The 27,035-nt window shown below is 47.0% G+C and overlaps 1 protein-coding gene across 2 annotated transcripts in view; it reads left to right on the forward strand.

The window, feature by feature from the left end:
* The window catches only part of ECE1 (endothelin converting enzyme 1), a 115,363-nt gene that overhangs the window by 84,944 nt on the left and 3,384 nt on the right, over positions 1–27,035 (forward strand). For both annotated transcript variants that reach the window (XM_037828260.1, XM_037828259.1), the window contains exons 9-17: positions 9,626–9,768; positions 11,353–11,467; positions 16,086–16,196; positions 17,400–17,498; positions 17,998–18,075; positions 20,790–20,893; positions 23,514–23,624; positions 24,302–24,369; positions 25,103–25,293. In XM_037828260.1, the coding sequence (XP_037684188.1) occupies positions 9,626–9,768; positions 11,353–11,467; positions 16,086–16,196; positions 17,400–17,498; positions 17,998–18,075; positions 20,790–20,893; positions 23,514–23,624; positions 24,302–24,369; positions 25,103–25,293 (1,020 nt within the window). The remainder of the gene's footprint in view (positions 1–9,625; positions 9,769–11,352; positions 11,468–16,085; positions 16,197–17,399; positions 17,499–17,997; positions 18,076–20,789; positions 20,894–23,513; positions 23,625–24,301; positions 24,370–25,102; positions 25,294–27,035) is intronic.

Raw genomic sequence — 27,035 nt, forward strand, 5'->3', positions numbered from 1 at the left:
CATTTTATAATTGGGCTGTCTGTACTATTGTCATTGAGTTGTAGGATTTCTTTATATATGCAAGATATCAGTCTTTTGTCAGATACATGGTTTCCAAAAATTTTTTCCCATTGAGTTGGCTGCCTCTTTACCTTTTTGAGAAATTCCTTTGAGGTGCAGAAACTTCTAAGCTTGAGGAGTTCCCATTTATCTATTTTCTCTTTTGTTGCTTGTGCTTTGGGTGTAAAGTCTAGGAAGTGGCCGCCTAATACAAGGTCTTGAAGATGTTTTCCTACATTATCTTCTAGGAGTTTTATGGTACTGTCTTTTATATTGAGATCTTTGGTCCATTTTGAGTTAATTTTTGTGTAGGGGGTGAGGTAGGGGTCCTCTTTCATTCTTTTGGATATGGATATCCAACTCTCCCAGCCCCATTTGTTGAAAAGACCATTATGACTCAGTTCAGTGACTTTGGGGGCCTTATCAAAGATGAGTCGGCCATAGATCTGAGGGTCTATCTCTGAATTCTCAATTCGATTCCATTGATCTATATGTCTATCTTTGTGCCAGTACCATGCTGTTTTGGCAACTGTGGCTTTATAATAAGCTTCAAAGTCAGGGAGTGTAAGTCCTCCCACTTCGTTTTTCTTTTTTAGAGTGTCTTTAGCAATTCGAGGCATCTTCCCTTTCCAAATAAATTTGATAACTAGCTTTTCCAAGTCTGCAAAGTAGGTTGTTGGAATTTTGATTGGGATTGCATTGAATCTGTAGATGAGTTTGGGTAGAACTGACATCTTAATGACATTTAGCCTTCCTATCCATGAACATGGAATATTTTTCCATCTTTTAAGGTCCCCTTCTATTTCTTTTAGTAGAGTTATGTAGTTTTCTTTGTATAGGTCTTTTACATCTTTGGTTAAGTTTATTCCTAGGTACTTGATTTTTTTAGTTGCTATTGAAAATGGTATCTTTTTCTTGAGTGTCTCTTCAGTTTGTTCATTTCTAGCATATAGAAACATTACTGACTTATGTGCATTAATCTTGTATCCCGCTACTTTGCTAAATTTGTTTATTAGCTCTAGTAGCTGTATCGTCGATTTCTCAGGGTTTTCTAGATATAAGATCATATCATCTGCAAACAATGACAGTTTTACTTCTTCTTTTCCAATTTGGATGCCTTTTATTTCTTTGTCTTGCCGGATTGCCCTGGCTAGCACTTCCAGCACAATGTTGAATAACAGTGGTGACAGCGGGGATCCTTGTCTTGTTCCTGATCTTAGAGGGAAGGCTTTCAGTCTCTCACCATTGAGTACTATGCTGGCTGTGGGTTTTTCATATATGCTCTTTATCATGTTGAGGAAGTTTCCTTCAATTCCTACCTTTTGAAGTGTTTTTATCAAAAACGGATGTTGGATTTTGTCAAATGCTTTTTCAGCATCTATTGAGATGATCAATTGATTTTTTCCTTTTGAGTTTTTAATGTGTTGTAATACATTGATTGTTTTTCTTATGTTGAACCATCCTTGCATGCCTGGAATGAACCCCACTTGGTCATGGTGTATGATTTTTTTAATGTGTCTTTGGATTCGATTTGCAAGTATTTTGTTGAGGATTTTTGCATCTATATTCATTAGGGAGATTGGCCGGTAGTTTTCCTTTTTTGTAGCATCTTTGCCTGGTTTTGGTATTAGATTGATGTTAGCTTCATAAAATGAGTTAGGTAGTGTTCCATTTTCTTCAATGTTTTGAAAGAGTTTGAGTAAGATTGGTGTCAGTTCTTTCTGGAAAGTTTGGTAGAAATCCCCTGTGAAGCCATCTGGCCCTGGGCATTTATTTGTGGGAAGATTTTTGATGACTGATTGGATCTCTTTGCTTGTGATGGGTTGGTTGAGGTCTTCTATTTCCTCTCTGGTCAGTCTAGGTTGTTCATGTGTTTCCAGGAAATTGTCCATTTCTTCTACATTATCCAGTTTGTTGCCATACATTTGTTCATAATATCCTCTTATAATTTTTTTAATTTCTTCAGGATCTGCAGTTATGTCACCTTTTTCATTCATTATTTTGTTTATATGGGTCTTCTCTCTTTTTGATTTTGTCAGTGTAGCTAGGGGCTTGTCAATCTTGTTGATCTTCTCAAAGAACCAACTTTTGGTAATATTTATCCTCTCTATTGTTTTTTTGTTCTCTATGTCATTTATTTCTGCTTTAATCCTTGTTATTTCTTTTCTTGTACTTGGTTTAGGATTGGTTTGCTGTTCATTTTCTAGCTTCTTCAGTTGATCCATTAGTTCTTTGATTTTGGCTCTTTCTTCCTTTTTAATATATGCGTTTAGTGCTATAAATTTCCCCCTTAGCACTGCTTTTGCTGCATCCCATAGGTTTTGGTATGTTGTGTTCTCATTTTCATTCGTCTCTATGTATTTAGCAATTTCTCTTGCTATTTCTTCATTAACCCACTGATTGTTTAGGAGTGTGTTGTTTAACCTCCAGGTATTTGTGAATTTTTCTAAGTCTCTGATGGTTATTGACTTCTAATTGTATTCCATTGTGGTCAGAGAATGTGCTTTGAATAATTTCAATCTTTTTAAATTTATTGAGGCTTGTTTTATGTCCCAGCATATGATCTATTCTGGAGAAAGTTCCATGAGCACTAGAAAAGTATGTGTATCCTGGTGATTTGGGATGTAATGTCCTGTATATGTCTGTTAAATCTAATTCATTTATCAGATTGTTTAGGTTTTCAATTTCCTTATTGGTCTTCTGTCTGGTTGATCTATCTATAGCAGAGAGTGATATGTTGAAGTCTCCCACAATTATTGTGGAAACATCAATTGCTTCCTTTAGTTTTGCCAATGTTTCTCTCATGTATTTTGTGGCACCTTGATTGGGTGCATAGACATTTACGATTGTTATTTCTTCTTGCTGAATTGCCCCTTTTATTAGTATGTAGTGGCCTTCTTTGTCTCTCAAAACATCCCTGCATTTGAAGTCTATTTTATCTGAGATTAATATTGCTACACCTGCTTTCTTTTGGCTGTAGCTTGCATGAAATATTTTTTCCATCCTTTCACTTTCAGTTTCTTTGTGCCCCTGTGTCTAAGATGAGTCTCTTGTATGCAACATATTGATGGTTCATTTTTTTTGATCCATTCTGCGAATCTGTATCTTTTAATTGGGGAGTTTAATCCATTTACATTCAATGTTATAACTGTGAAGGCATTTCGTGAATCAGCCATCTTATCCTTTGGTTTATGTTTGTCATATTTTTCCCCTCTCTCTATTAATATCCTTTATTGTACCCATACCGAATCTCTTTAGTACTGAACCTTTCTCCAAGTCTCTCTGTCCATTCTTTGTTTCTCTGTCTGTAGGGCTCCCTTTAGTATCTCCAGTAGGGCAGGTCTCTTGTTAGCAAATTCTCTCAGCATTTGTTTGTCTGTGAAAAATTTAAGCTCTCCCTCAAATTTGAAGGAGAGCTTTGCTGGATAAAGTATTCTTGGCTGGAAATTTTTCTCACTCAGAATTTTAAATATATCGTGCCACTGCCTTCTTGCCTCCATGGTGGCTGCTGAGTAGTCACTACTTAGTCTTATGCTGTTTCCTTTGTATGTGGTGAACTGCTTTTCTCTTGCTGCTTTCAGAACTTGCTCCTTCTCTTCTGTGTTTGACAGTGTGATCAGAATATGTCTCGGAGTGAGTTTATTTGGATTTATTCTATTTGGAGTTCGCTGAGCATTTATGATTTGTGTATTTATGTTGTTTAGAAGATTTGGGAAGTTTTCCCCAACAATTTCTTTGAATACTCTTCCTAGACCTTTACCCTTTTCTTCACCTTCTGGAACACCAAAGAGTCTTATATTCGGACGTTTCATATTATCTATCATATCCCTGAGGTCCGTTTCGATTTTTTCAATTTTTTTCCCCATTCTTTCTTTTATGCTTTCATTTTCCATTCTGTCATCTTCCAGGTCACTGATTCGTTGTTCAACTTCCTCTAGTCTTGCACTATGAGTGTCCAGAATCTTTTTAATTTGGTCAACAGTTTCTTTAATTTCCGTAAGATCATCCATTTTTTTATTTAGTCTTGCAATGTCTTGTTTATGCTCTTCTAGGGTCTTCTTAATCTCCTTTGTATCCCGTACTATGGTCTCATTGTTCATCTTTAGTTCTTTGAGTAGCTGCTCTAGGTGCTGTGTCTCTTCTGATCTTTTGATTTGGGTGCTTGGGCTTGGGTTATCCATATCGTCTGGTTTTTTCATATGCTTTATAATTTTCTGTTGTTTTTGGCCTCTTGGCATTTGCTGAACTTGATAGGGTTCTTTTAGGATTTGTAGACCAATTGAAGTCCTTATCTCTAATTTATCAGATCTACAGCTTCATGGAGTACACTTTCTCTAACTAACCAGCAGGTGGCGTCCACGAGCCACCTGTTCTCCACAAGCCAGTTCTCCCCTGCTTAGCCTTTTTGGTGAGTGGGGGAGTGAGTCTTGTGGGGTCCAATTGGTGTACCAAGCTTGCGTGTGTAGTTGGTGTTGCCTGCCCTGTATATGGGGCGTGTTTCTGGGCAGTCAGGGAGGGGGGGTGGCTCTAACAATCAAATCTCTCTGGTGATCCTAGAGTTTTAAAGCTGCTGCAATAGTCTAATCCTTCAGTTCAGTCCTGCCACAGTTTGTCTCTGCCACTGACCCACAAGTCCTTGGTATTGGCATATGGCTCCTGAGACTTGCAAGTGGGCCCCTCTTCCAGGCTGTGCACCCCAGGTCCTCTGTTAAGGGATGACTGTACTATGTCACAGGTGAGTGCCGTCCCCTCAGGGCAGTTCTGGGCTGCTGGGCTGCGTAGGGAGGCTCCCAGTCTGCTGAAATGATGACTGAATGGGGCTTTGTTAATTTACAATGCTCCGCCTTCCCAACTCTGGGATAATCAGCTGAGGTTGCAGGGAAGGCTAATGTCCACGCCCAGTTTTGTGGTGTGTGCCTGTTATTTGAAACACTTCCGTCACACTGGGTTGTCTGGGGCAGCTCTGGGCTATGGGGCTGGTGATGGGCAGGAGTGTTTCCTGTCCACCAGGATGATGGCTGTGAGCGGACACCCCCCTTTTCTTGGGAACTTATGGTGTTTAGTGAATTTTCTCAGCCACTGGATTATTGCCTTTTGTCTCAGAGCTCTGTTAGTTCTGCTCTTGTCTTGACCTGCCCAAATTGCAAGTCTTTGAAGCTTTCTGTATTGGGCTTCTTAGAGTAATTGTTTTAGAAAAAGAAAAAAGGATTAAAAAAAAAAAAGGGCCCTCTTCAGAGCCGATCCACTAACTTTAACATGTTGTCACACTGCTATTTCTTTCCCTCCCTCCCTCTCTCCCTATCTATCATCCATCATCTATTGCTCTGTCTTCTGAACATATGAGAGCTAGCTGCACACATCCTGAAACAAACACTATAATTCACATATACAGTTCCCATTAACAAGAACATTCTTTTATGCAATCCCATTAAGCTCAGCTAAGAAGTACAGGAAATTCAACAATGATACAAAGCTTACATTCTATATTTCCTTTTCCTTATGTCTCAACTGTGGCCCTTTGAGTCTCCTGTCCCCCATCCTCAGATCCCATCCAGGGTCATCCTTGGCATTCAATTGTCATCTATTTAGACTGTCTTTTTTTTTTTTTCCTCAATTGTGGAAACATATATACAGCCTAAATCTTCCCATTCCACCCCCTCCCTGGCCTTCCATTAGTGGGATTGATCACATTTAGAATGTTGCAATGCTATCACCTTCCCACCATCCATTACTAGAAATTTCCCTTCACCTCAAACAGCAACCCTACACTCATTTCTTAACTCCCCATTGCCCCTTCCCCCACTTCTCTTAACTCATACTCTACTTACTTAGATCCTCCTCTCTCTCATTTTTGAAAGACAGTTTTGCCAGATATAGAATTCTTGTTTGGCAGTTTTTTGCTTTCAGCACTTTATATATATCATCCCACTGCCTTCTTGTCCCATGGTTTCTGATGAGAAATTTGACATTGAATCTTAGTGAGGCTCCCTGGTGTGTGACACATTGCTTCTCTCTCTTGCAGTTTTCAGAATTCTCTTTTTATCTTTAGCATTCAACAGTTTGATTATAACATGCTGCAGCATGGGTCTATTAGGGTTTATCCTGTTTGGAGTCCACTGAGTATCTGGGATGTGTATATTCACGTCTCAGTGAATTTTGGAAGTTTTCAGCCATTATTTCTTTCCATTTTCTCTCTGGCCCATTCTCTCTCTCTTTCTCCTTCTGGGATTCTCCCAAAGCACACATTGGTATGTTTGATGGTGCCCCACAGGTTCCTTAGTCTTTGTTTACTTTCCTTTTTTCCTTTTTCTTTCTGCTTCTCAGACTGGATGATTTCAATGATTTCATCTTCAAATTCACTGATTCTTTCTTTGCCAGCTCTAATATTCTGTTGAACCCCTCTAGGGAATTTTTAATTTCTGTTACTGTGGTCTTCAGCTCTGTTTGGTTTGGGTTTTTTTCTTTTAATTATTTCCATCTCTCTGTTGATATTCTCTTTGTGTTCATCTGTTGTTCTCCTGATTTCCTATAGTTCTTTGCCCATGTTTTCCTTTAGCTCTTTGAGAATGTTTAGGACCATTTTTTCTTAATGTCTTTTTCTGGTATGTCCCAAGTCTGGTCCTCCTCACTGATGGTTTCTAATGCTTTTATCTTCTCCTTGGCCTGGGACATCATTTCCAGTTTCTTTGCATGTTTTGTAACCTTTTATTGAGATCTGGACATTTTGATATGTTAATGTGTTATCACTGGAATTTAGACTCTGAGTCGTCTGTTCCTTAACCTTATACCCCGCTACTGTTATGACAGAGCTTATCTTGAATGCCAGAAGCTAACCAAAAAAAGAGAAAACACTTTTCCCTGTCTTTGCAAATTCCTGTGCAAGTGCTCTTCTTCAGGGCCGATCCGTACGATGAGTTTAGGGGATAGCTCAAGGCCAAAGCTCAAGGCTCTGATCCTTTCTGCACATTCATGGCTTGTCTTGGGCATGCCCACGTGGCCCTAGGAATTCCTCCAATTATGTGGTTCCGACTGCCCCTTTTCCTTAGGAAACAGTTTCCTTACAGTCCCAGGCACTGCACCGTATGTCCTACAGCCAGCAATCCCTTGTCCCAGGCAGCCACCTGACTGTTCTCCCACAGCATTCTGTAGGAGAACTCTGAGTCGCCTTCACCCTGCAGGGCAAGATTGGGACAATGAGTCCCTCAATCCACTCACTGCTGGTCATGCACAAGGAAACATGTACTCTGCTCCCTCCAGAACTGAGTCCAGAGATCTGCACTGGGAGCACAGGCCAGCTCTGTGTTGAGCTGGTGAGGGTTGGGGGAGGGGCCAGCCAGTGCTCTGCAATATCCTACTGCTTTTAAGTCGCCTTTTTCTTTGCTGAAGTCCTTTAACTGTTTTTCTGCAGCTTTGAGAAAGATGTTTCTACCATTTTTTGCTGATAGCTTCTGCAGGGGAAACAGAGCCCTGAGGCATCTCATTCCGCCGTCTTGAGTGGGCTGCATCGCAGCTGTATCTCTTTTGTTACATGCAGTTTTTAAAAACTCTGGATTATGCAAGCACAAGCTATGTTATATTCTTGGACATCTTTTTCAGGGGACTTTCCAGGGAGCAGAACTTGGAATCAGACAGGCCCAGCACCACCCTTGGGAAACCTCAAGCAATCATTGTAATAGCTAACACTGACAGAGTCCTTAGTGAATACAGATACGGTTCTGAGGGATTGACACGTATGGGTATTTTTGCTGTAGTTCTGAAAAACCTTGCTTTCTTTAAAATGGCTTGTTAAAATTAACAGGACACATGGGGGAAATGGAGCTTAGAGCAGATCATTCAAAAACTGTGCAACTCTGTAATCAGAACACTAATGAAATGATAATTGGAACCTTCGGAGAGAGCGCAGCATGGCTGCTGGCTGCCTGGGGGAAAGTGGAAATGCTGGCTGGGGGGCAGCGAGATCCTGCAGAGAGAAGTGGAGATCCGAGCCGTGGATCTCTAAGGAGGGCTGAGGAGGAAGTGCAACCTGCTATAAGCTGAGAGTTATGTAAAGCTGGGAGGGTGTGTGGGGATCGAGGCCCTGGGTGCAGGTGCTTGTTTTACATTTTCTTAAAATAGAGCTGACAGGGCTCCTGTGTGTGCATTAGCTGAGCTAAGAGCTTTCCCTACCTTGCTGAAGTTTATAATTCTGCTGCTATTCCAGATCTCTTTGCTTGGGAAAAATCACCTATAGACCAATGTAGTTTACATGTTGTCCCACCATTCTTTCTTTAAAAAGTCAGATTTACTGAGGTATAATTTCCATATATTAAATTCAGACTCTTTAATGTAAACTTCAGTGAACTTTGTCAAATATATAGTCATGTAAACAACAACGTAATTAAGATGTAGAACATTTCCATTACCCCAAAAGGTTATCAGTCGTGTCCCTTTGTAGCCAACCTCTCCCCCACCTTCATATCCTGGCAACCATGATCTGTTTTCCATCCCCATATTTTTGACTTTTTAAAAAATGTCATATAAATGGAATCATACGGAATGCAACCTTTTGATATATTGCTTACATTGTTGTGTGTCTCAATCATAGATGAGCTCCTTGATGCTACAGAAGTACATGTTGAGTAGAACAGGCAGTATTGACTCATTTCATCTTCAGAATAACCTGTAGGTAGTGGTTAAGCTTCCCGACTGCTAAAATGAATACCATGCGATGGGTTGACTTAAACAATGGCAGTTTGTTGGCTCACGATTTTGAGGCTAGGAGAAGTCCAAAATCAAGGCATTTTCTCCCTGAAACTGGCATTCTGGGTCTGGCTGCCAGTGATCCTATTCTTTGGCTTTTCTGTCACATGCAGGAGCACATGGCGGCCTCTCCTGGCTTCTCTGTTTTCATTGACTTCCAGCTTCTTCCCATGGTTTTCATTCTGCTTATAAAACACTCCACTTGTAGGATTAAGACCCATCTTGATTTAGTTGGGCTGCACCTTAACTGAAGTAACCTCATCAAAAGATTCTATTTACTATGGGTTCACCCACAGGAATGAATTAAGATTAAGACTTTTTTTTTCTGGGATGCAGGACACCAAGCCCCACAGGTGGGTTCTATTTTCATAATGATGCCCATTTTACAGGTGAGATACAAACACAGATGGGTTCATTCACTTACTCAAGGTCACACAGCAATTAAGTAAGCTGGAGTAGGAATCCAGGCCATTTGGCTCCTGACCCTACATGCTTAACCATTCCAGACCCACCTGAAGCTGAGTCTTCTCATCTGTGATGTGGGTGTGAGAGTACCCACGGCCTAGGCTGCAGTGAGGACCGAATGAGGGAATAGGTGTGAATCGTTTGAAATGGTGCCTGATACACAGGAGGGGCTTAGGAAACAGTAGCTGCTGCTGCTGCTTGGTTAGGTCTCCTCTTATTCCATCTTAGTTCCGTTGAGAGTTCAGTTTGGGGGGTTGGTTCTTGCTGAACAGTGTCTACAAAAGTCAGCCTGTCTCTTTTGTTCAGAGGAATGTGCTGGAAACCTGGGTACGAGGAGGAAGAAACCGCCCAGCCAGACTCATGCTGTCCTTTCTCCTTCCAGACCTTGGCCCCTGCCATCAACTGGCTGCCTTTTCTCAACACCATCTTCTATCCTGTGGAGATCAACGACTCCGAGCCCGTCGTGGTCTACGACAAAGAGTACCTCATGCAGGTCTCCATGCTCATCAACAACACCGACAAGTGGTAGGGGTCCTTGGTGGTCTGGGTCGGCCTCTCACGGTAGCCGCTGGGGTCGCACAACTGCCACCCACTTCTTTCTCAGGCAGGATGGATGGGGTGGGAAGGTGAAAAGCCGTCTCAAGAAAATGGGACCTAGGGTTGGCTGTTAGAAGCAGTGGGCCCTCGTGGTTACCTGAGCAGGTTCAAATCCCAGCTCCCCTGCTTCTAGCATTGCAGCCTTGGGCAAGCTTCTTAACCTTACCTCTGGCTCGTGTTCCTCATCCATAAAATAGGGAGACAGATAGCACCTACCATGGAGGGCTGTGTAAGGGTTAAATGAAATAATCCATGGGAAGTGTTTTAATACAGCACCTGACACATACTGGGACTTGATAATAACTCTGCTTTAATTATATACAATATATTATAATACTGTTATCATATACAACAATAACTATTATTGTTAAGTAATTCATATTTGTGGTACTTTTTTAATTTTAAAGAAATTTTGAAAACTACGGAGAAATTAGAAAAAAAAAAATTAAAGCTATCCCCAAAACCATGTTTGCTCTTTAGGGATGTGTGTGAGTTTGTGTGAGCACATATGTGGGGAAAAAAGCATGTGTGAAAGAGAGAGGCAGGTTTCTTTATGGTTCTGTTTTTTTCCATCATTGAGTTTAGATGTACAGCCTGCTTTTCCCTCAGCCTTTAGCATAAACATTGTTGCAGGCAAACATCATTTTTGGTGGCTACATAATATTCCATCTTATAAATGCTAGTCACTCACACCTCCCCCTGTTGTCAGACATTGAGATTGGTTTCTATTTAAGGCTAGATGTTTGCCGCAGGGACCACCTTTGTGCCAAGGCAACATCCTTGCAAAGCTGTCACAGCCACAGAGAGGGTCCCGGGGCCCTGGGTGTGGGAGCTGGGGACTGCCATTCGTGAACACCCAGCCTGAACAGCCAGAGCTTTCTTTCCTGCCCCTCCTATTCTTTTTTTTTTTCTCCTTCATTTTATTGTGGTAAAATATATATGACATAAAATTTGCCATTTTAACCATTTTTAAAGTGGTTCAATGTGTACAAAGCAGTGGCATTAATTACATTCGCAGTGTCTTGCAACCATCACCACTACCTGTTTTCAAAACTCTTTCAGCACCTCAAACAGAAACTCTACCCATTAAGCAGTCACTCCCCACCCTGCCCCCCACCCCCCAGTCCCTGTCTTGCTCCTCCTATTCCTAAAACCCCTTTCCGCTCTCTGGCAAAGGCAGCCTCTTGCTGGCTCCTCTCCTGTAGCACACACCATCCATGCTGCTTCAAAGCTTCCAGACAGAAAGCAGCTAAGCACAGGTATTTGCTGAGCACCTGCAGTATACAGGTTGGTGCAGGAGACAGGAAAGAGTTGCCAGCGGTAGAGGAGCCAGGCTCTGCCCTTGAAGACATTGCTTCCCGTGTGCTGAGAAAGAGCATGAGCAGCCACACTGGGCCGGGGGAAACCTGGGAGCAGACGGCTGGGTTTGAGGCTCCTGGGGGTCAGCGGGGGAGGCTGCAACAGTTCCGGCCCGGGGCCCCCCTGAGCCTCTCGGTCTCTCGTCCCACCCAGCCTGCTGAACAACTACATGATCTGGAACCTGGTGAGGAAAACAAGTTCCTTCCTCGATCAGCGCTTTCAGGACGCTGATGAGAAGTTCATGGAAGTCATGTACGGGACCAAGAAGGTGAGCCTGCTACTGTGTGTTCCCGTACACGCGGGGAGCGCCGACTGCATACCCGGCCTTGGGCTGGCAGTACCCCGGGGCCCACCCAGGGGTCCTCAGGAGCACAGAGGGGACCTAAGCCAGCCCCGGGTACAGAGGCTCCAGGGAGAAGTGATTACACCATCTTAAAGGGTGAAGAGGAGGTGTTAGTAACTTAGCTAATTTACAGCAAAAGGTGGTGTCTTCTATCCCTTCCAACTCCCAGAGGATCATGACAGTGATGATGATAATGATGAGGAGGAGGACTGTAAGTTCCCTGTGTAACTTATTTAATCTCACAACTCCTGTGAAGTGGTTACCATTTTATCTCCATTTTTCAGAGGAACCCCTAATAATACTATGTCTTTCCCATAGACATAAAGCACTTAGACTAGTACCTGGCCCATGGTGAGCATTATATAAGTGTCTGCTGTTAATATTATTTATCATTTTTAATATTATTATTATTCTCCTCCCAGTACATAGTCTGGGGATCCTCAGTCCAGAGCCAGCCCCCAGGCCTTCTGGGCTAGCAGAACTCCAAGACCTCAGACCAAGTGGTCTCCATCCACCTTCCCAGGCCTCCACCATGACCCCCGAGGCCTGTTCTTTCAGAGGCCCCAGGAAACCTGCCCTGGACACAAGCTCTCTAGCCACTTCCCCTGTCTCCCCGAGGAACTGACAGTCACCCTCTCATTCATCCGGCCAATGAATGGGCATTCACTGATCACCTGTGCGGTGCCAGGCTCTGAGCTCAGTGTGGTGCTACCGAGATGAGTGAGGTGGATCTGTGCCCCCAGGGGGCTCTCGTCTGCTGAGGGAGGCAGGTTTACTGGGTCAGTCATCATGTGATGTTGGGATACCCTGAGGGCAGCTGAACAGGGTCCCAGGTACAGAACAGTAGAGGCTGGGGATGCACATTCACCCGGCACAGCCATGACCACCCAGGACAGTGCCCTCTCGCCTCCCCCACAGCAGCTAGTGAGACCCCAGCAGGCCCTCCCCAGAGGGCCAGACCCCCTTAGCCCCTCTCAGAGCGCAGAGGATTGTGCAGAGCCAACTAAGGACTGGCAGGGAATGGCAGCATGTGAGCTCCTGCCTCAGGCCCTGGAGTTCAGCTTGGGAAAAGTCCTTTTCTCTCCCATCCCCACGTATACCCACCTCTAGCAGGAAGGAGACTGCAGGGACATTGAGAATGAAGGGGAGGAGGGGGAGCTGCTCCTGAGAAGAGGTGCTTTGGGGGCCTTGGCCACAAGAGCCGCCCTGGCCCTGTGGAGGACAAGGGGAGGTGGTAGTGGCAGCCTGGCCTGGCTGACCCCTTCCTGCTCCACCTGCTCCTACCTTGGACCAGCCCTGGGGGGCCTTTGGGTCACAGACCTGACCAAGGAATGGGTTCTGTCCCCTGAAACTTGGTGCCCCAGGGGACCTTATACAGGAAGGGTCTGAATGGGACTCAGGATAAGAGTTTGAGAGATGGCTTTGTGGGTGGAGGCTCAGTGTGTGCCGGGGCTCTGCCCGCATCATCGCTAACCTTCCTGGGGTGCAGATGAGGAAACTGAGGCTCAGGGAGGTAAAGGGACCTTCCCAAGCCACCCAGCAAGGAAGCAGCCAGGCTAGAATTCAAACCCATCTGGATGTCTACAATGTTTACCCACTTTCAACTACTCACTAATAATAATGACAATAATAATAAAAGATAACATGATTGGACATTTACCCTTTATAGGTATTATCTCACCAGATTCCTGCAATCACTCTGTGTGTTAGGAACTATTATCATTATCCCATTTTAAAGATGAGGAAATCAAGGCCCAAGGAGGAGAAGGGACTTGTTCAGAGTCGGGCAGCTCGGAAGTGGAGAGCTGGCTCTGGGTTCCTGGCACACCTGATTCCACAGTCCCTGCTCCTAAGCGCCACGCCATCAGCCTTGCTCTGCAGGAACCACTCGGCCAGGTTCAAAGTGCAGGGTGCTCCTGTGAGGAGCATGGAGCCCAGAGTGGGTGGGGCACAGGGAGGTGCCCGTGGAGGCAGGACAGGTGCGAGACCCTGGAGATGGGAGGCTCTGAGCCAGGTGTTCGAGTGGGCCGACAGTGGGCGAGGCTCTCACCTGTTTCTTCTCCAGTCCTCCCCTTCCACCCCTTCCTCCCAGACCCACTGCTGGTGTCCAGCCCAGAACTCAAAGCCATGCCCTGACGTGTGAGCTTGGGCTGGGCCTTGTACCTCTCTCGGCCTCCACTCATTCATCTGTAATTTGGGATAATCCCTGACCTCCTCACCTCACAGGGCCCTTGGAAATGGCCTCTATTTGGGAAAGCGCTTAAAATTTATAAAGCCGTGTAGGAAGGTAGCGTGGCATAAGGAAAGCACAGAACTTTTGGTCAGAAGATCTGAGTTTAAGGTGCTCTTTTCTAACTACACAACCTCGGGCACTCACTTGGGCGGGGGGGGTGGGTGTCGGTTTTCTCATCTGTAAAAAGGGGTGAATACCCAGGGTTGGCTCAGATTCCATGAGGGCATCCAAGCAAAGTCTTCTAAAGGCTGCAGCAGCCTGTACTGACCATTTGTCTTTAGTTATCATCCCTTTATGATGTGAAAGTTCCAGCAGGAAGGAAGGCACCCCAAGGTAAACCATCTCCCCTTTCCCCTTGCTCAGTGCTCCTTGTATTACAAAGAGGGGGGAATGCTCTAGGGCAGAAAGGCCGGCCGCCTGCTTCTTATCTTGTCAGACTCAGATTGAGGGTCACCTCGGAGATGAACGCTGGCTGACCCGTCAGGCTGACCTAACCCTTGGCTGCTTTGCAGACTTTTCTTGTCCTTTAGCACTTGCAGCATCCCAGGATCTGTAAGCAGTAAACATGGCCTCTCTGGGGGGAAACCCTGGAACCAGACTGTCTGGATTCAAATCCCACTTCACCCCCCTGGTGATTTAACCTCTCTGGGCCTCAGTTTCCTTATCTATAGAAAGAGCTAAGAGAGTAGCTGTGCTGTAGGGTTATTGTGAGGATCCTATGGGAACATACCTGCAGACACTTCGGAGAGGGCCCAGCCCACAGTAAGTGTTTACTGCCCTCACTGCTCATGTCATTGTTGTCACGTGTCTCTCCCACTAGATGCTCTGGGCATTTCTGTTATGAGCCCTTTGAGGAGAAGGCCCAATTCATCTCTAGATTCCAAAGACCTAGCATGGTCAGGGCACACGGGAACAGCTCAGAGATCGCTGGATAAGTAAATTAATAAATGCATGAGTGAATGGAGGGGTTTATCCAAAGACTCTCCTGAGAAGACAATGAATCAGAATCTGCCCCGGATTCAGCCGTCACAGCCCGGAGCCTCCATGAAACCCAGAAGTTAGCATCCCCCTGCCCCTGAACTCCTGTGTGGTTGGCCTTGGCCAGACCCAGGTGCCACCTGTCTTGTCCGCCTTGGGTGGCACAGCCGAGGAAGGGGTGGGGGTGCGGCAGAAATCAGGCAGGCGTCCACAGGGACATGCGGTTGGGAATGCGTAAAAGAACTTGGGGGTTAAATTTAGAGAAGGCCAGAGTGGAAACCATTCTCTCTCTTTCCTTCCTCCCTTCCTACTTACTTGGAAGAAATTTTTTTTAACTAAAGTATAGTTTATCTGCAATAAAATGTACAGAATCCATCAAGTATACGGTTCAATGACTTAACAAATGTATTGACCCGTGTAACCACCACTGCAATCAAAGTCAGCACAGGTCTGACTCCTGGATGATCATAACTTAGGTTTCTGCCTATTCTGGAACTTCCTATCAAGGGAATCACACAGTCTGCTCTTCTGTGTCTGGCTGCTTCTGCTCAGTGTAACGTCTGTGAATTCCTCCATGCTGTCGCCGATCAGTAGATCCCTCCTTTTTTGTTGCCAAGCAGGATGCTATTGTATGAAAATACCACATTTTGTTTTTCCATCTGCCTGTTGATGGACATTTGGGTGGTTTTCGGTTCGGGGCTGGATCGGGCTGTCCTGAGCCGAGGTGGTTTTCGCCACCTCTTCTTCAGGGCGGAGAGGACGTCCGTCAGCTTCCTCTGCAGTGCGAGGGATTTACGTGAGCAGGGCCACCGCGTGTGGACGCCTGGCCCGGGGAGCTCCACACTGTGGCCAAACCTTGCTCCACCAGGCCGCAGCGCCACAGGGGCCCCCGTTTCCCTTTCCCCTCGTGGGGCCTGGGTGAGACCAGGGAGAAGGCACTGGGTGGAAGCCCAAGTGCTGCTGAGCTGTCCTTTCTCTAGGAGGCTTTAAAATGCGGTTGAGGTCCTGGCCTTCTGGAAAGGTTTTCCTGTTGCTCGGGGCTGGACAAGATAACATCCAGAGGCGGCCGGTGAAAGCTGCCTCTCAGGCTCATTTCATCGCTGATGAAGTACCAATCACAGAGCCTGGCTTTCAGGAAATGGTAGATGGTGGTGCTGAGGGATTTTCCGTGACCTCTTGGTCCAGTGCCTGAAATAACTTCCACTGGGTGAGAAAAGGTCTCCCTGAAGTTCTCAGAGGAAGCATGAGCCCCAGATGGTGCTGCCTCCTGCACAGAAAGCAGTTGGGAAAAAGAACTAGGGCCAAGGAACCCCTTTCGCTTATGTTTTCTAGACCTGTCTTCCTCGCTGGAAGTTTTGTGTGAGTGACACAGAAAACAACCTGGGATTTGCCCTGGGCCCCATGTTTGTCAAAGCCACCTTCGCCGAGGACAGCAAGACCATAGTAAGTGCATCCCCCGCGGACACGGCAGTGACACGGCACACCTGCCATGGCCCCTTGAGGACTTGGCTGCCCACCCTGGTCCTCTCTGGACCCCTCCTTCTCCAGGGCAGAGAATGCCAGGGCTCCAGCCTTCACCTGAAGGTCCCGTGTTCCTAAGCCTCAAATAATGTGGTTACTGCTCGTAGCTACCGTGGCTGAGTGGCAGGCACTTTATTATCTCATTCACCCTTCAGGATTTTTAAAGGCATCTCCACCTCCAGGGGGGGAGATCATGTTAGCAGAGCAGCTCCAGCCCAGGAAGGTGACATTTTTCTTACTCTGCAGGTGGCAGGTTTGTTCTAGAGAGGCAGAGGAACTTCCAGGCTAAGTGCCATGAAGACAGCCAGACCTGATCTCAGGCCCTCCTCCACTGTGACCCAGCCGGGTGACTTGGGACAGAATTCTCACCTCATTTGTAACATGGAGGTGGGATGCCCACCCTGCAGGGGAGATTAAATGAGATGCTACAAGCAAAAGGCTTAGCAGAGCGCATTTTGCTCAAAGTAAGGGACCAATAAATGGTAGCCATTATATTATCATTATCATTGTGGCTAATATTGTTAGTGAGGTAGATATTATAGCAGGCGAGGGTTAGCAGACTGAGAATTTAGGCAGCTGGAGTGGAAGCTGAGTCGAGGTCTGTGGGTGTCAGCCCCTCTGTTCTCTCTGCTGCTCGACCCCACCTTCCCCTTACCCAGAATCTTTGACCTTCTCTCTTCTACCTCCGTTCTGCTCATGAGCACAGCTCGACATTTCTCAAACTGTCCTCAGAACACTGGTTCTCTAGATTTTAAAGCCCATTCTTCCAAAAAGGAGCTCTGTGGTCTAATAAGTTTGGGAAAGCCTACATACGCCAACCCTCTCCAAAAGAATTACAGTGCATGTTACCTCACTAAAGGCTCTGAGAAGTCCTGCAGTGAAGAGACTTCCCTCACTTTCCTGAAGCTTGTCCCAAGCTTCTTTGACCGTGGAACCCTGTGTATGGAAATCCATTTTGGTCTTGCAGGACAGTAGTGTTGCAAGGAGCACAATCTGGAGAGCAATGGCTGTGGGTCTCCTTAGCCCAGGACCTGGGAGCCTGAGGCTCTCCCTCTGAACAGGGTGTGTGTTGCATTTAGGCGAGTCCGGTGCCCAGGCCTGACTGGTGTAGCATCTGTCTCCTAGGCCAGCGAGATAATCTTGGAGATTAAGAAGGCATTTGAGGAAAGCCTGAGCACCTTGAAGTGGATGGATGAAGACACTCGGAAGTTGGCCAAGGAAAAGGTGAGGCCTGCCAGGCACTTGCAGGGGGTCACTGGGGGTCGCTGGGACTTCCAGCAGCCACAGGTAGAGGAGGGTGGGTGGAGGAGGGGCTGCTCCCATCAGGGGAGCACAGCATGGACACTGTCCCTGCCTTCAGGGGCAACCAGCCCAGGAGGATGGAGGGACGGCCTTCGGCAAGTGATTGCACCAATGCCTTTGTAAAACAAACTGTGAAGGTGTACGAGGGGGAAATGAAGGACGAGACCTGTCTGATGGAGAGCGAGGGACCTGGTGGGTGCCAGTGGGGCAGGGCTTAGGAAAGGCTCCCCTTGGGAAGTGGCATTTAAGCAGAGACCCGAAGGATGAGTTAAGTTAGCCGAGAGTGGGATCTTCCCCGGAAGAGATGGGGGAGCACTGGGGAGGAAGAGCCTGGTTCTGCTTCCCCGGACCCAGACTTTCTGGGGGCCGACCTGGCTACCACTTCCTGGCACTCACTGTCCTCTGTGTCTCTCCTGTCCAGGCAGACGCAATCTACAACATGATAGGCTACCCCAACTTTATCATGGACCCCAAGGAGCTGGACAAAGTGTTCAACGATGTGAGTGGCTTCCACCCGCCCCCTTGCATTCCTTCCCCGTTGTCCCTGGGGGTCTCCACTTGGGAAAGGGAAAGGCAGAGCTGGGTCCAGATGGGATGCTGGAGGCTGCTGAGACATCGAGAGATGATTGTGGTGTGGGGTTTAGGGTGCATCAGGCACCGGGGGACCATTCCCTGCTCCTTCGTGTCCTGGGCCAGCCAGAGGCCCCCGCCTCCCTGGAGCCGCCATCAGCTGGAGCCCAGCAGTCCGAGTGCCATGCCGGAAATGGTCAGCCCCAGCTGGGGAGGAGGAAATGACGCAGGGGAAGACCACAAATCCCAGAGGGCACAGAGGGAATTGGCACCCCTAAAACAGCAGGGGGTGGGGTAAAGAATGGAGCCCCTCGCACCCCTTCCTCCTTCCCTGCCCCCTAAAATTGCCTCATATCCACAGGGTCCTCCCTCAACTCCATAGAGAAACTTGAACCTCTGATTTTCACCAAGTTATGCTGATGGGAAAGAGAAAGCATAAATCCCCAAAGCAGTTTTAAGCTTAATTTAGGGGACAGGGGTGGTTGATATATCCCTGCTGGTTAGAGCTCCTGGCAAATCACTCCTTTAAATCCATTGTGATTCTGTCCCAGAAGATAGTTTTATGTCTTCCTATGATTGAAATTTGTCAGTTCAAGCATTTTTGAAATAATAATAACCTTTTATCGTGGTTATATTTAAAACTTAAGAATATTAGAATTACTTTTGAGAAGATGGAACTATTATGCAGCTTTTCCCTGGAGAATAATTGAAGATGCCCCAGATGTCATGATGCCAGGCCCAGGAACTCCTGGAGAGAGCCCAGGCAGAGGGTCGGAGCCCTGGACAGCCCAGGATCAGAGTCCTGCCCCAGAGAGCCCTGGGGTGTACCAGAAAGCCCCTATGTAAAGCTGGGAAAATCTAGCGGGAGAACTTTGCAACTGTCAGGAGCTAAAAGGCTGGGCTGAGTAGCAAGGAGGGTGGGGGATAATGCCTGTCCCTGGACATTTCGGAGAAGGAGATAGATCCCGGCTTGGTTTATTAGATCTGTGCTGTCTAGGATGGTCGCTACAAAACACATATGGCTATTTAATTAATTTGTATTTAAATTGATTAAAATTAAATAAAATTTAAAATCCAGTTTCTCAGTAGCACTGGTCACATTAGAAATGCTTGGTAGCCACATACAGTTAGTATCTACCACATTGGACAGCACAGACACGTATCTCCCTCATTGTTGGAAGTTGTCGTGGACAGTGCTGGAGATATTTCTTGCCTAAGGCCCAGGTGCTGCTGCAGGGACATCCTCCAGCCCCAGGACACTGTCGGGGACCCCTTGCCAAAGCTCTTAGTGTGTTCTTTTTTTTTCTATTCTCTCTCTTTTCTCCATTTATTAGAATAACCCACATTTGAAGAGGCACAAAGCACTAAAGTTTTACATGACTACCAAGTAAATAATAGTATTTATAAATATAGATAATGATTCCTCCAAACCTGACTCCAATCTCATGTGAACATTTATATACACACACATATCTTTTAAAATTTGCATTGAAAATATAACAATACTCCAGGATCATTATGGTTTATAACCCAATATCCACCACCATCACCCCCTTCACTTCCAAACATTTGGTCTAAACCAATGGTTCACAACAAGCTTGGCTGCACATTAGAATCAACTGAGGAGATTTTAAAACTCCCAGTGCCTCAGGCCTCATCTCAGAACAATTAAAGCAAGATTTCTGGGGGTTGGACCTAGGTATCAGTATTTTTCTAAACTTTCAAAATGCACCCAAGGTTGAGACTCAACTGGTCTAAACCATCATTATAATCCCCTTTTCTGGGATTGATTTTGGAATAGCCGTGTGACCTAACCTTTACCAAGATAAGAGAAGTTGTCTCGTGGAGGACTGCTGGGAAAGGTTTTTTCACTCCTTAAAAAAAAAAAAAAAAATACAAGAAAGAGTCCCTCTTCTTCCTCTGGGCATTATTGATCTGAATCTGCCACCACTATCTTATGACCATGACAGAAACCAACCTACTGCTGATGGTCACTCTGAAGATATCAAAGAAACAGAGAGAACTTGGGTACTTGATGATATCTTTGAGCCTCTGTATTACCCACCCTGGAACCTGACCCACCTCTGGGTCTCCTGTAAAATGGAAGTAATTATCTTATTGTTTAAACTTCTTTGAGCCATATTTTCTGTTGTTTATGTCTATAATCACCCAGACCACCCATATATTAGATCATACTTTTGAGTAATGCCCAGGAGGTGATGAATTTTTAAGAATATTCCCAAACATTCTGATAACCCAGCCTTCCTTGAGAATCAGCATCACTGGTTAGGTTGGGGTGAATAGAATGAAGTGAACTGAACTTTGTAAAGACATTACCTGAAAACTTGATTCCATTAGTGTTAACTGTTCATCCAGTCTTTTGATTGCAGCAGCTCCTCATGAGATTGGGTATGTCTTAGTGTGTTCTTGAAGACGAGAGTTAGTGCCAGGCTTGGGGTGGGCCAAGCCACAGGGCCCAGCCGCAGCCCCGAGCCCTCTGTTCTAGTCTCTGACCTGCAGGCCAATCCCATAAGCTCTTTGAGTCTCAGTTCCCGCTGTTCTAGGAGGGGTCTGCACTGGAGGACCTGAGGGGACCCCCAGCCTGGGTGCTCACTGATCCTGTGACTGTGTTCTCTTTTCCAGTACACTGCAGTTCCAGACCTCTACTTTGAGAATGCCATGCGGTTTTTCAACTTCTCATGGAGAGTCACTGCCGACCAGCTCAGGAAAGCCCCGAACCGGGATCAGTGAGTCCATCCCCACCCTACCCCCCACCCCCATTCTCTCTGGGAGGGCGCTGGCTGCTGGCACAGGGGGTTACCCAGGGCTGAGCTCGCATTTATCGAGCTCTTCTGATGCGCCAGATATAACTGTCACAAGAGCCCTCTGAGTTGTGGAGACTCTTTATCCCCACATTTCAGATGGAGAAACCAAGGGACAGGAGCCAGGGTGGGCCAGGTCTGTCTGCTCCCACGCCCTGCCGGCTGGCCGAGCGGGCCTGGCCCCGGGGTTGAGCAGGCCTGGCCTCGTGGCCCAGCGCCACTGCTGTGGCATTCGGAGCCTTCATTTCCTTATCTGCAAAACGGGATGGGAGTAGCTGGTTCTCAGGCTGTTGCAACAATCAAATGTGAGAACTTCTGGAAAGTGTCAGGCTCAGAGGAGGCTCAGCGAGGGCTGTTTCCTGTAATCCCTCACTAAAAGGAGTGGCAGTTTCCCAGGGGCGGTTCCCCATGGAAGCCCGGGGAAGGTTCTGGATGGGACCTGGAACTCTAAAAAAATTACAGCTTCCTGGTCCCCACCCCAGACCTTCTTAAATCAGAATAATCTCAATGAGACCTGGGAATCTGTCTTTTTTTCTTTTTAACAGTCTCCTGAAACTATGCTCACTCCATTCCTAGAACATTTTGTAGATTAAATTTTACCGAAAGACCAAAGCAGATTCTCTGTCCTCTGGCTCCCTCTTGTGGACAACAGGGGTTCAAACATCCTGTCTCCTCTAAATTTCCCATCTTCAACCTGGGCTTTTACTTCCCGAATATGGCACAGATCCTGCGACAAGGTTGGGAATGTATCTGAAGTCTTTTCATTTAGCTTTAAAAATTCACGCAAATGTTGTCTCCTACCCATTAATGTATCCATTATCATTTGAATATAAATAAGATGTTTTAAATTTCTCAATATACTTCCATGGCTTCAGGCACCCCTGACATATCTCCGTGGGGCTCACCTGGAGGAGACAGAGCAGCTTTGGGCTCTTGGGGCAAACATCCTTTCTGTCTCGCCCCCCTCCTCAGTGGCCCCTCCCCTCCGCACCAGAACAGGCATGGAAATGCCAAATTTTTCATTATGAAATACCACCAGTTTCAAACTTTGGTCCTAGGACCCTTCTATACTCCTAAAAGTTACCAGACCTCAAAGAGCTTTCATTTATGTGGGTTATATCAATTTTTATTAAAATTTTATTTTATGAAAAATAAAATGAAAACCCAAAAAAATAAGAAGAGAGGTATTGTTTTATTTATTTATTTTTTTGCAAATCTGTTTAATGTCTGGCTTGGTAGAAGACAGCTGGGGTTTCATCTGCTTCTGCATTCAGTCCATTGCAATATGATATTTTAACATATATAAATAAAACCTAGCTTCACATAGATAAATATTTGGAAAGGGAGCAATATTTTAATAGTCTTTTCTGGTATTTGTGCCTATTCTTCTCTGATACCACTTGACAGTAGTAGTTTCTTAAAGGTTAGTTGCCTTGTGTAGTCTGAATCCATGTCTATGAACTTTTCATTCTGTTATATTAAAATCCACTGACACACCTTACACTTTGAATAAATCTTTTACCTATGCATGATTTTGTAACATCATGAGTTGGTCATTTGAAAAAACAATGGTTCACTGATTATACAGATCTTCCAATATGAAAAGAAATCACCTTTTTGTAAAATATTACCACCGATCACATGAGAAAAGTCTTTTAAGTTTGGGGAAGCTACCAAGTTTATGGTGATCGATGAAAGTTTTTCAAAATTTTAATTTTTGCTTGAAATCTTGAATTTTATCATTGGCAACAAATAGTGCTGGTTGCCAGATACCCAAGTCTGAATTTCCAGAGTTTGTCAGTTGTCCTCTCAAAATAAAATTGGTGTTCCATGACAAAACAGAAGTGCTTTATGCCTGCTTCCCATTTGGTCACATAAAATAGTAACATATATAAGAGTCTAGATTTAATGAAATTAATAATTATATTTTTTGTCCAGGACATTTTAAATTAAAAATGGCACTTTTTTTCTTTTACCTTGAGTACCTGCTGGTGATAAACACAGTGACTATAGAACAGTTTGGTGCCCCTGCCTTGATTTATTCTAAGGCACCAGCACTTTTACCTGTCGTTGCTTTCACACCATCCATGCAAATGTCCACACAGTGGAAAAGGCAAATAACATCTTAATATTATTATAAATATAATTTGACCTCACAGACCCCTGAAAGGATCTCGGGGATCCCACCCACCCTCCCACACTTTGAAAACTGTTGATAGATACATTTTGAGCCTAGACAATGATTTTTCGATGCATAAAGCTCTTTGTTCAGAGGCTTAGTATTCCACTGTGTGGGTGTGATAGCGTTTATTTAATCGATCCCATGTTTGGATACTGCTAGGTGTTTTTGAGTTTTCCCTCTAAAAAGAGTGCTGTCATGGACGTCCTTGAACTTCTGTGCACTTGGACCCTGGGGCCATGAGGAATCCACATTTTTGAAGCTCTCGAAGCTGGTCACCCAGCCGCCCTCCAGCCAGGCTGTCCCCACTTGCCCCCTCGCCCCCTCCGCTGTGCCTGGGAGCTGAGCCCATGTGTCCCCTTCCAGGTGGAGTATGACCCCACCCATGGTGAACGCTTACTACTCGCCCACCAAGAACGAGATCGTGTTTCCAGCCGGGATCCTGCAGGCTCCGTTCTACACCCGCTCGTCACCCAAGTAGGAAGCCTCTGCTGCTCCCGCCCCACCTCGCCCCTCGCCCCTCAGCGGACCCCCAGCCCAGCCTGCCCCCGTGGCCCACAGCTGGCCCCATGGCACAGTCCGTCCCACTTAGTGATCCTTGTCCCAGTGGCCCAGGTAACATGGGATTTTCAGAGAAGCTGCAGAGAAGACAACAGCCCGCTCCCTTCCCTTTCCTCCAGGGGTCTTGGATCTGGGAGCCCCCTCCCATAATGAGATCTTGTTACGGAGTCAGGGCCCTATATAAGGGAAATGCCCCTCAAATGTTTTAATGTGGTCATAACTAAGAGTTGGGGAGAGCGAGGATACTCTCTCAGAAATGAAACCCACGGTCTCGGGTCTGAACCCCAGGTCTCCCATTTGCTAACTGTGTGGCCCTTGGGCAAAATGAGGAAACCTTTCCAAGCCACAGTTTGCTCACTTATGGAGTCAGTTAATAATGCCTAACTCCTCTGAGATGACTGCAGAGGACAGTGGCATTGTGTAGAGCGTCCAGCATAGTGCTTGGTGCCCAGCAGGTACCAGCCAACCACAGCAGACCCTGCCCAGCCTCCCAGCGGCTGCTCCCCAGACCAGGAAGGAGGGTCAGGTAACCAGGCAAGACCAGAGGCCACCCCTTCACGCCATCACCCTCATCTTTGTCTCACCCCCTCCAGGGCCTTGAACTTCGGTGGCATCGGCGTCGTTGTGGGGCATGAGCTGACCCATGCTTTTGACGATCAAGGTATGGGGTCCCCTTCAGCTAGGGCCCATCAGGCCCCATAGTCTGCTTTCTGCTCCCTTCACTTCTAAGCTTCAGAGACAGAGGCATCCGGAGTCAAATGCTGGCTCTGCCACTTGCTGGTTGTATGAACGTTAGTGGGTCCTGCCATGTCTCCCGGCCTCCATTCCCTTGTCCTCACGTGGTGACTGGGACGGGCAAGGCCCCTGTCCGTGGAAGGTGCTGAGGACATGGCGGTGCATGTTATTAGTCCGGGGGAGCATGCTTTTCTCCACTGCTCCAGAGCCTTCCCTGGGCCGACTGCCATCAGCGGAGCTGCGGTCAGTCCCCTCCTGACTAGGTAAAGCCCAGAGTCCTCCTCGTTGCCTCCTGCCCAGCCGGAAGAGGAAGAGACCGCGGAGGCCAGGGGCCTGCCTGTGACCCGTGTGCTGCCGGCTGCATTGGCCACTTCCTGGCATCCCTTATATGGGGTCAGAGGCCTTGGCCAGTCTTGAAAATCAATCTGGCCCCATAGAAACTTGGGACATGCTGGACCTTGCCAGGCCCACTTTCCTCCGTCCTCTGCCTGCCTCTGATTGGCTCCTTCACCCTCCTCCTTTGGCATAAACTCAGGCATCATCTCCTGGTGCTGGGGACAGTCGATGCATCCATTTCTCACCGGGCAGGGAGCGGAGGGGTCGGGAGCCACCCCGCCCTGCCCCTCCTCCTGGACCTGCGCGTCCCTTTGCCCCTGCAGGACGGGAGTACGACAAGGACGGGAACCTCCGGCCCTGGTGGAAGAACTCGTCCGTGGAGGCGTTCAAGCAGCAGACAGAGTGCATGGTGGAGCAGTACAGCAACTACAGCGTGAACGGGGAGCCGGTGAACGGGCGGCACACCCTCGGGGAGAACATCGCCGACAACGGGGGCCTCAAGGCAGCCTATCGGGTGAGAGGCCCATGCCCCCAGCCCTGGGCCCAGGTCGGGAGAGGATCGTGAGCAACTCCTCTGGGCGAGCCGCAGCAGCCCTGTGGGGTTCAGAGGCCTCATCTGTAAAGCGGGTGGTGAGGAGGACCGATTGATGGTGTCTGAAAGTACGTGGCCCAGAGCTTGGCACCCAGAAGCCTCTCCACTCTCAAGTCTGCTCAGGCCTGAGAGATTCAGAAAAGGGCTTGGGCTGGAGCCTGCTGGGGACCCTGCTGTTCTTGCCACTGCAGGGAAGGTGCCACTAAGTCAGACAGCGGTGGGCCCAGGGACGCTCCGGAGGTCTCCAATGGGGAAACCAGGCCCAGGGGGCAGGGGCATGGCACAAATCCTAATTCTGGAGTAAGTCCCACGAACTTCTTGCACCCCAGCGTGCTTGGCTGCAAAGACCGCATCCCTGCAACCCTGGGTTGTGATGGAGATGAAGCAGGAGAACGTGTGCAGAAGCGCCTAGCACCGGGCCCTGTCCAGAAGGACGCTCGGATATGCTGGCTGAGTTGGATGGGAGGGATAGAGAGAGAAGGAGGGTCTGCCAGGGAGGGCAGGCCAGGGCTTCCTCCTAACCCTGATGAGCAGAGCCCCACCCCACACCTTACAATTTGGGGTCACAACTCCCATTTTACAGATGAGGAAACTGAGCGCAGAGACATTCAGCAACTTACCTAAAGTCTATTAGTCGATTAAAATGTATCACAAGTCTTCTGCCTACCACCTACTGAACATTATTGTTCTGTGGGAATAAAGAGCTAAATAAATAAATAATGGCAGGTATTGATAAGATGAAGAATAAAAAATAGGGTAAAGTAATAAAGAATAACTGGGGGAAGGGAGTGATCAGGCTAGGCTTTCTGGAGGGGACTTGGCAGGGAAAATCAGAGAAAGTCTCAGCAGAAGGAAGTGCAGAGGCTGTGAGATGGGCACGAGCCCGGCATGTTCAAGAACAGGGAGAGGGACGGGGGGCTCAGTGGAGGGAACACAGGGCTGGGGTTTGGGTTGCAGTGGGAGCCACTGGAGGGTTTTTAAATAGAGGAATGACATGATTTAATTTATCTTTTTAAAATGGGTCAGCAAACCTACAGCCCACAGGCCAATTCCACCGGCCGCCTGATTCTCGTAAATAATGTTTTTCTGGACACGGAAACACCCATTTGTTTCCATTGCAACAGAGACTGGCTGGCCCACAAAGCTGGAAATACCAACTATGGGGCTGGCCCTTTACAGAAAAAGTTTGCCAACCCCTGCTTCAGGATGGCTGAAGTTGCTGGGTGGGGAGGAAATTGGAGCTGGATTAGATTGAGTCAAGGAGAACAGGGAGAAAGCTTCTGAGATAGTCCAGGCAAGAGATGGTGTATAGCAATGGGAAGGGTGAGAAGTGGTCAGATTGGGGATGTTTGGTTTAATTGACAGAAAGGAATTGAAGAGTTCTGGGTGGGTGCTGGTGCCGTTTACTAGGACAGGAAAGTTCGGTGTGTGTGCGCGTGCATGCCCGTTAGACATCAGCTGGGGTGGTTCAATATACAAATCAGGGAAGAGGCTCAAGCGGAAGGTCTAAGTTTAAGGGCCATAGGGTCGAACCCAGTCGCCTTCTGAACGAGTAGGATAGAGAAAGAGACTCCTGGGTTGAGCTGCCCCATCAGAATTGAGGCCCAAACCCCCAGAAACCAGGCCCTGCTCCAACAGGGCAGAGCAGCCCGAGATCCCCCCAC

The sequence above is a fragment of the Choloepus didactylus genome, chromosome 2, assembly GCF_015220235.1.
Source record: "Choloepus didactylus isolate mChoDid1 chromosome 2, mChoDid1.pri, whole genome shotgun sequence".
NCBI lineage: Eukaryota > Metazoa > Chordata > Mammalia > Pilosa > Megalonychidae > Choloepus > Choloepus didactylus.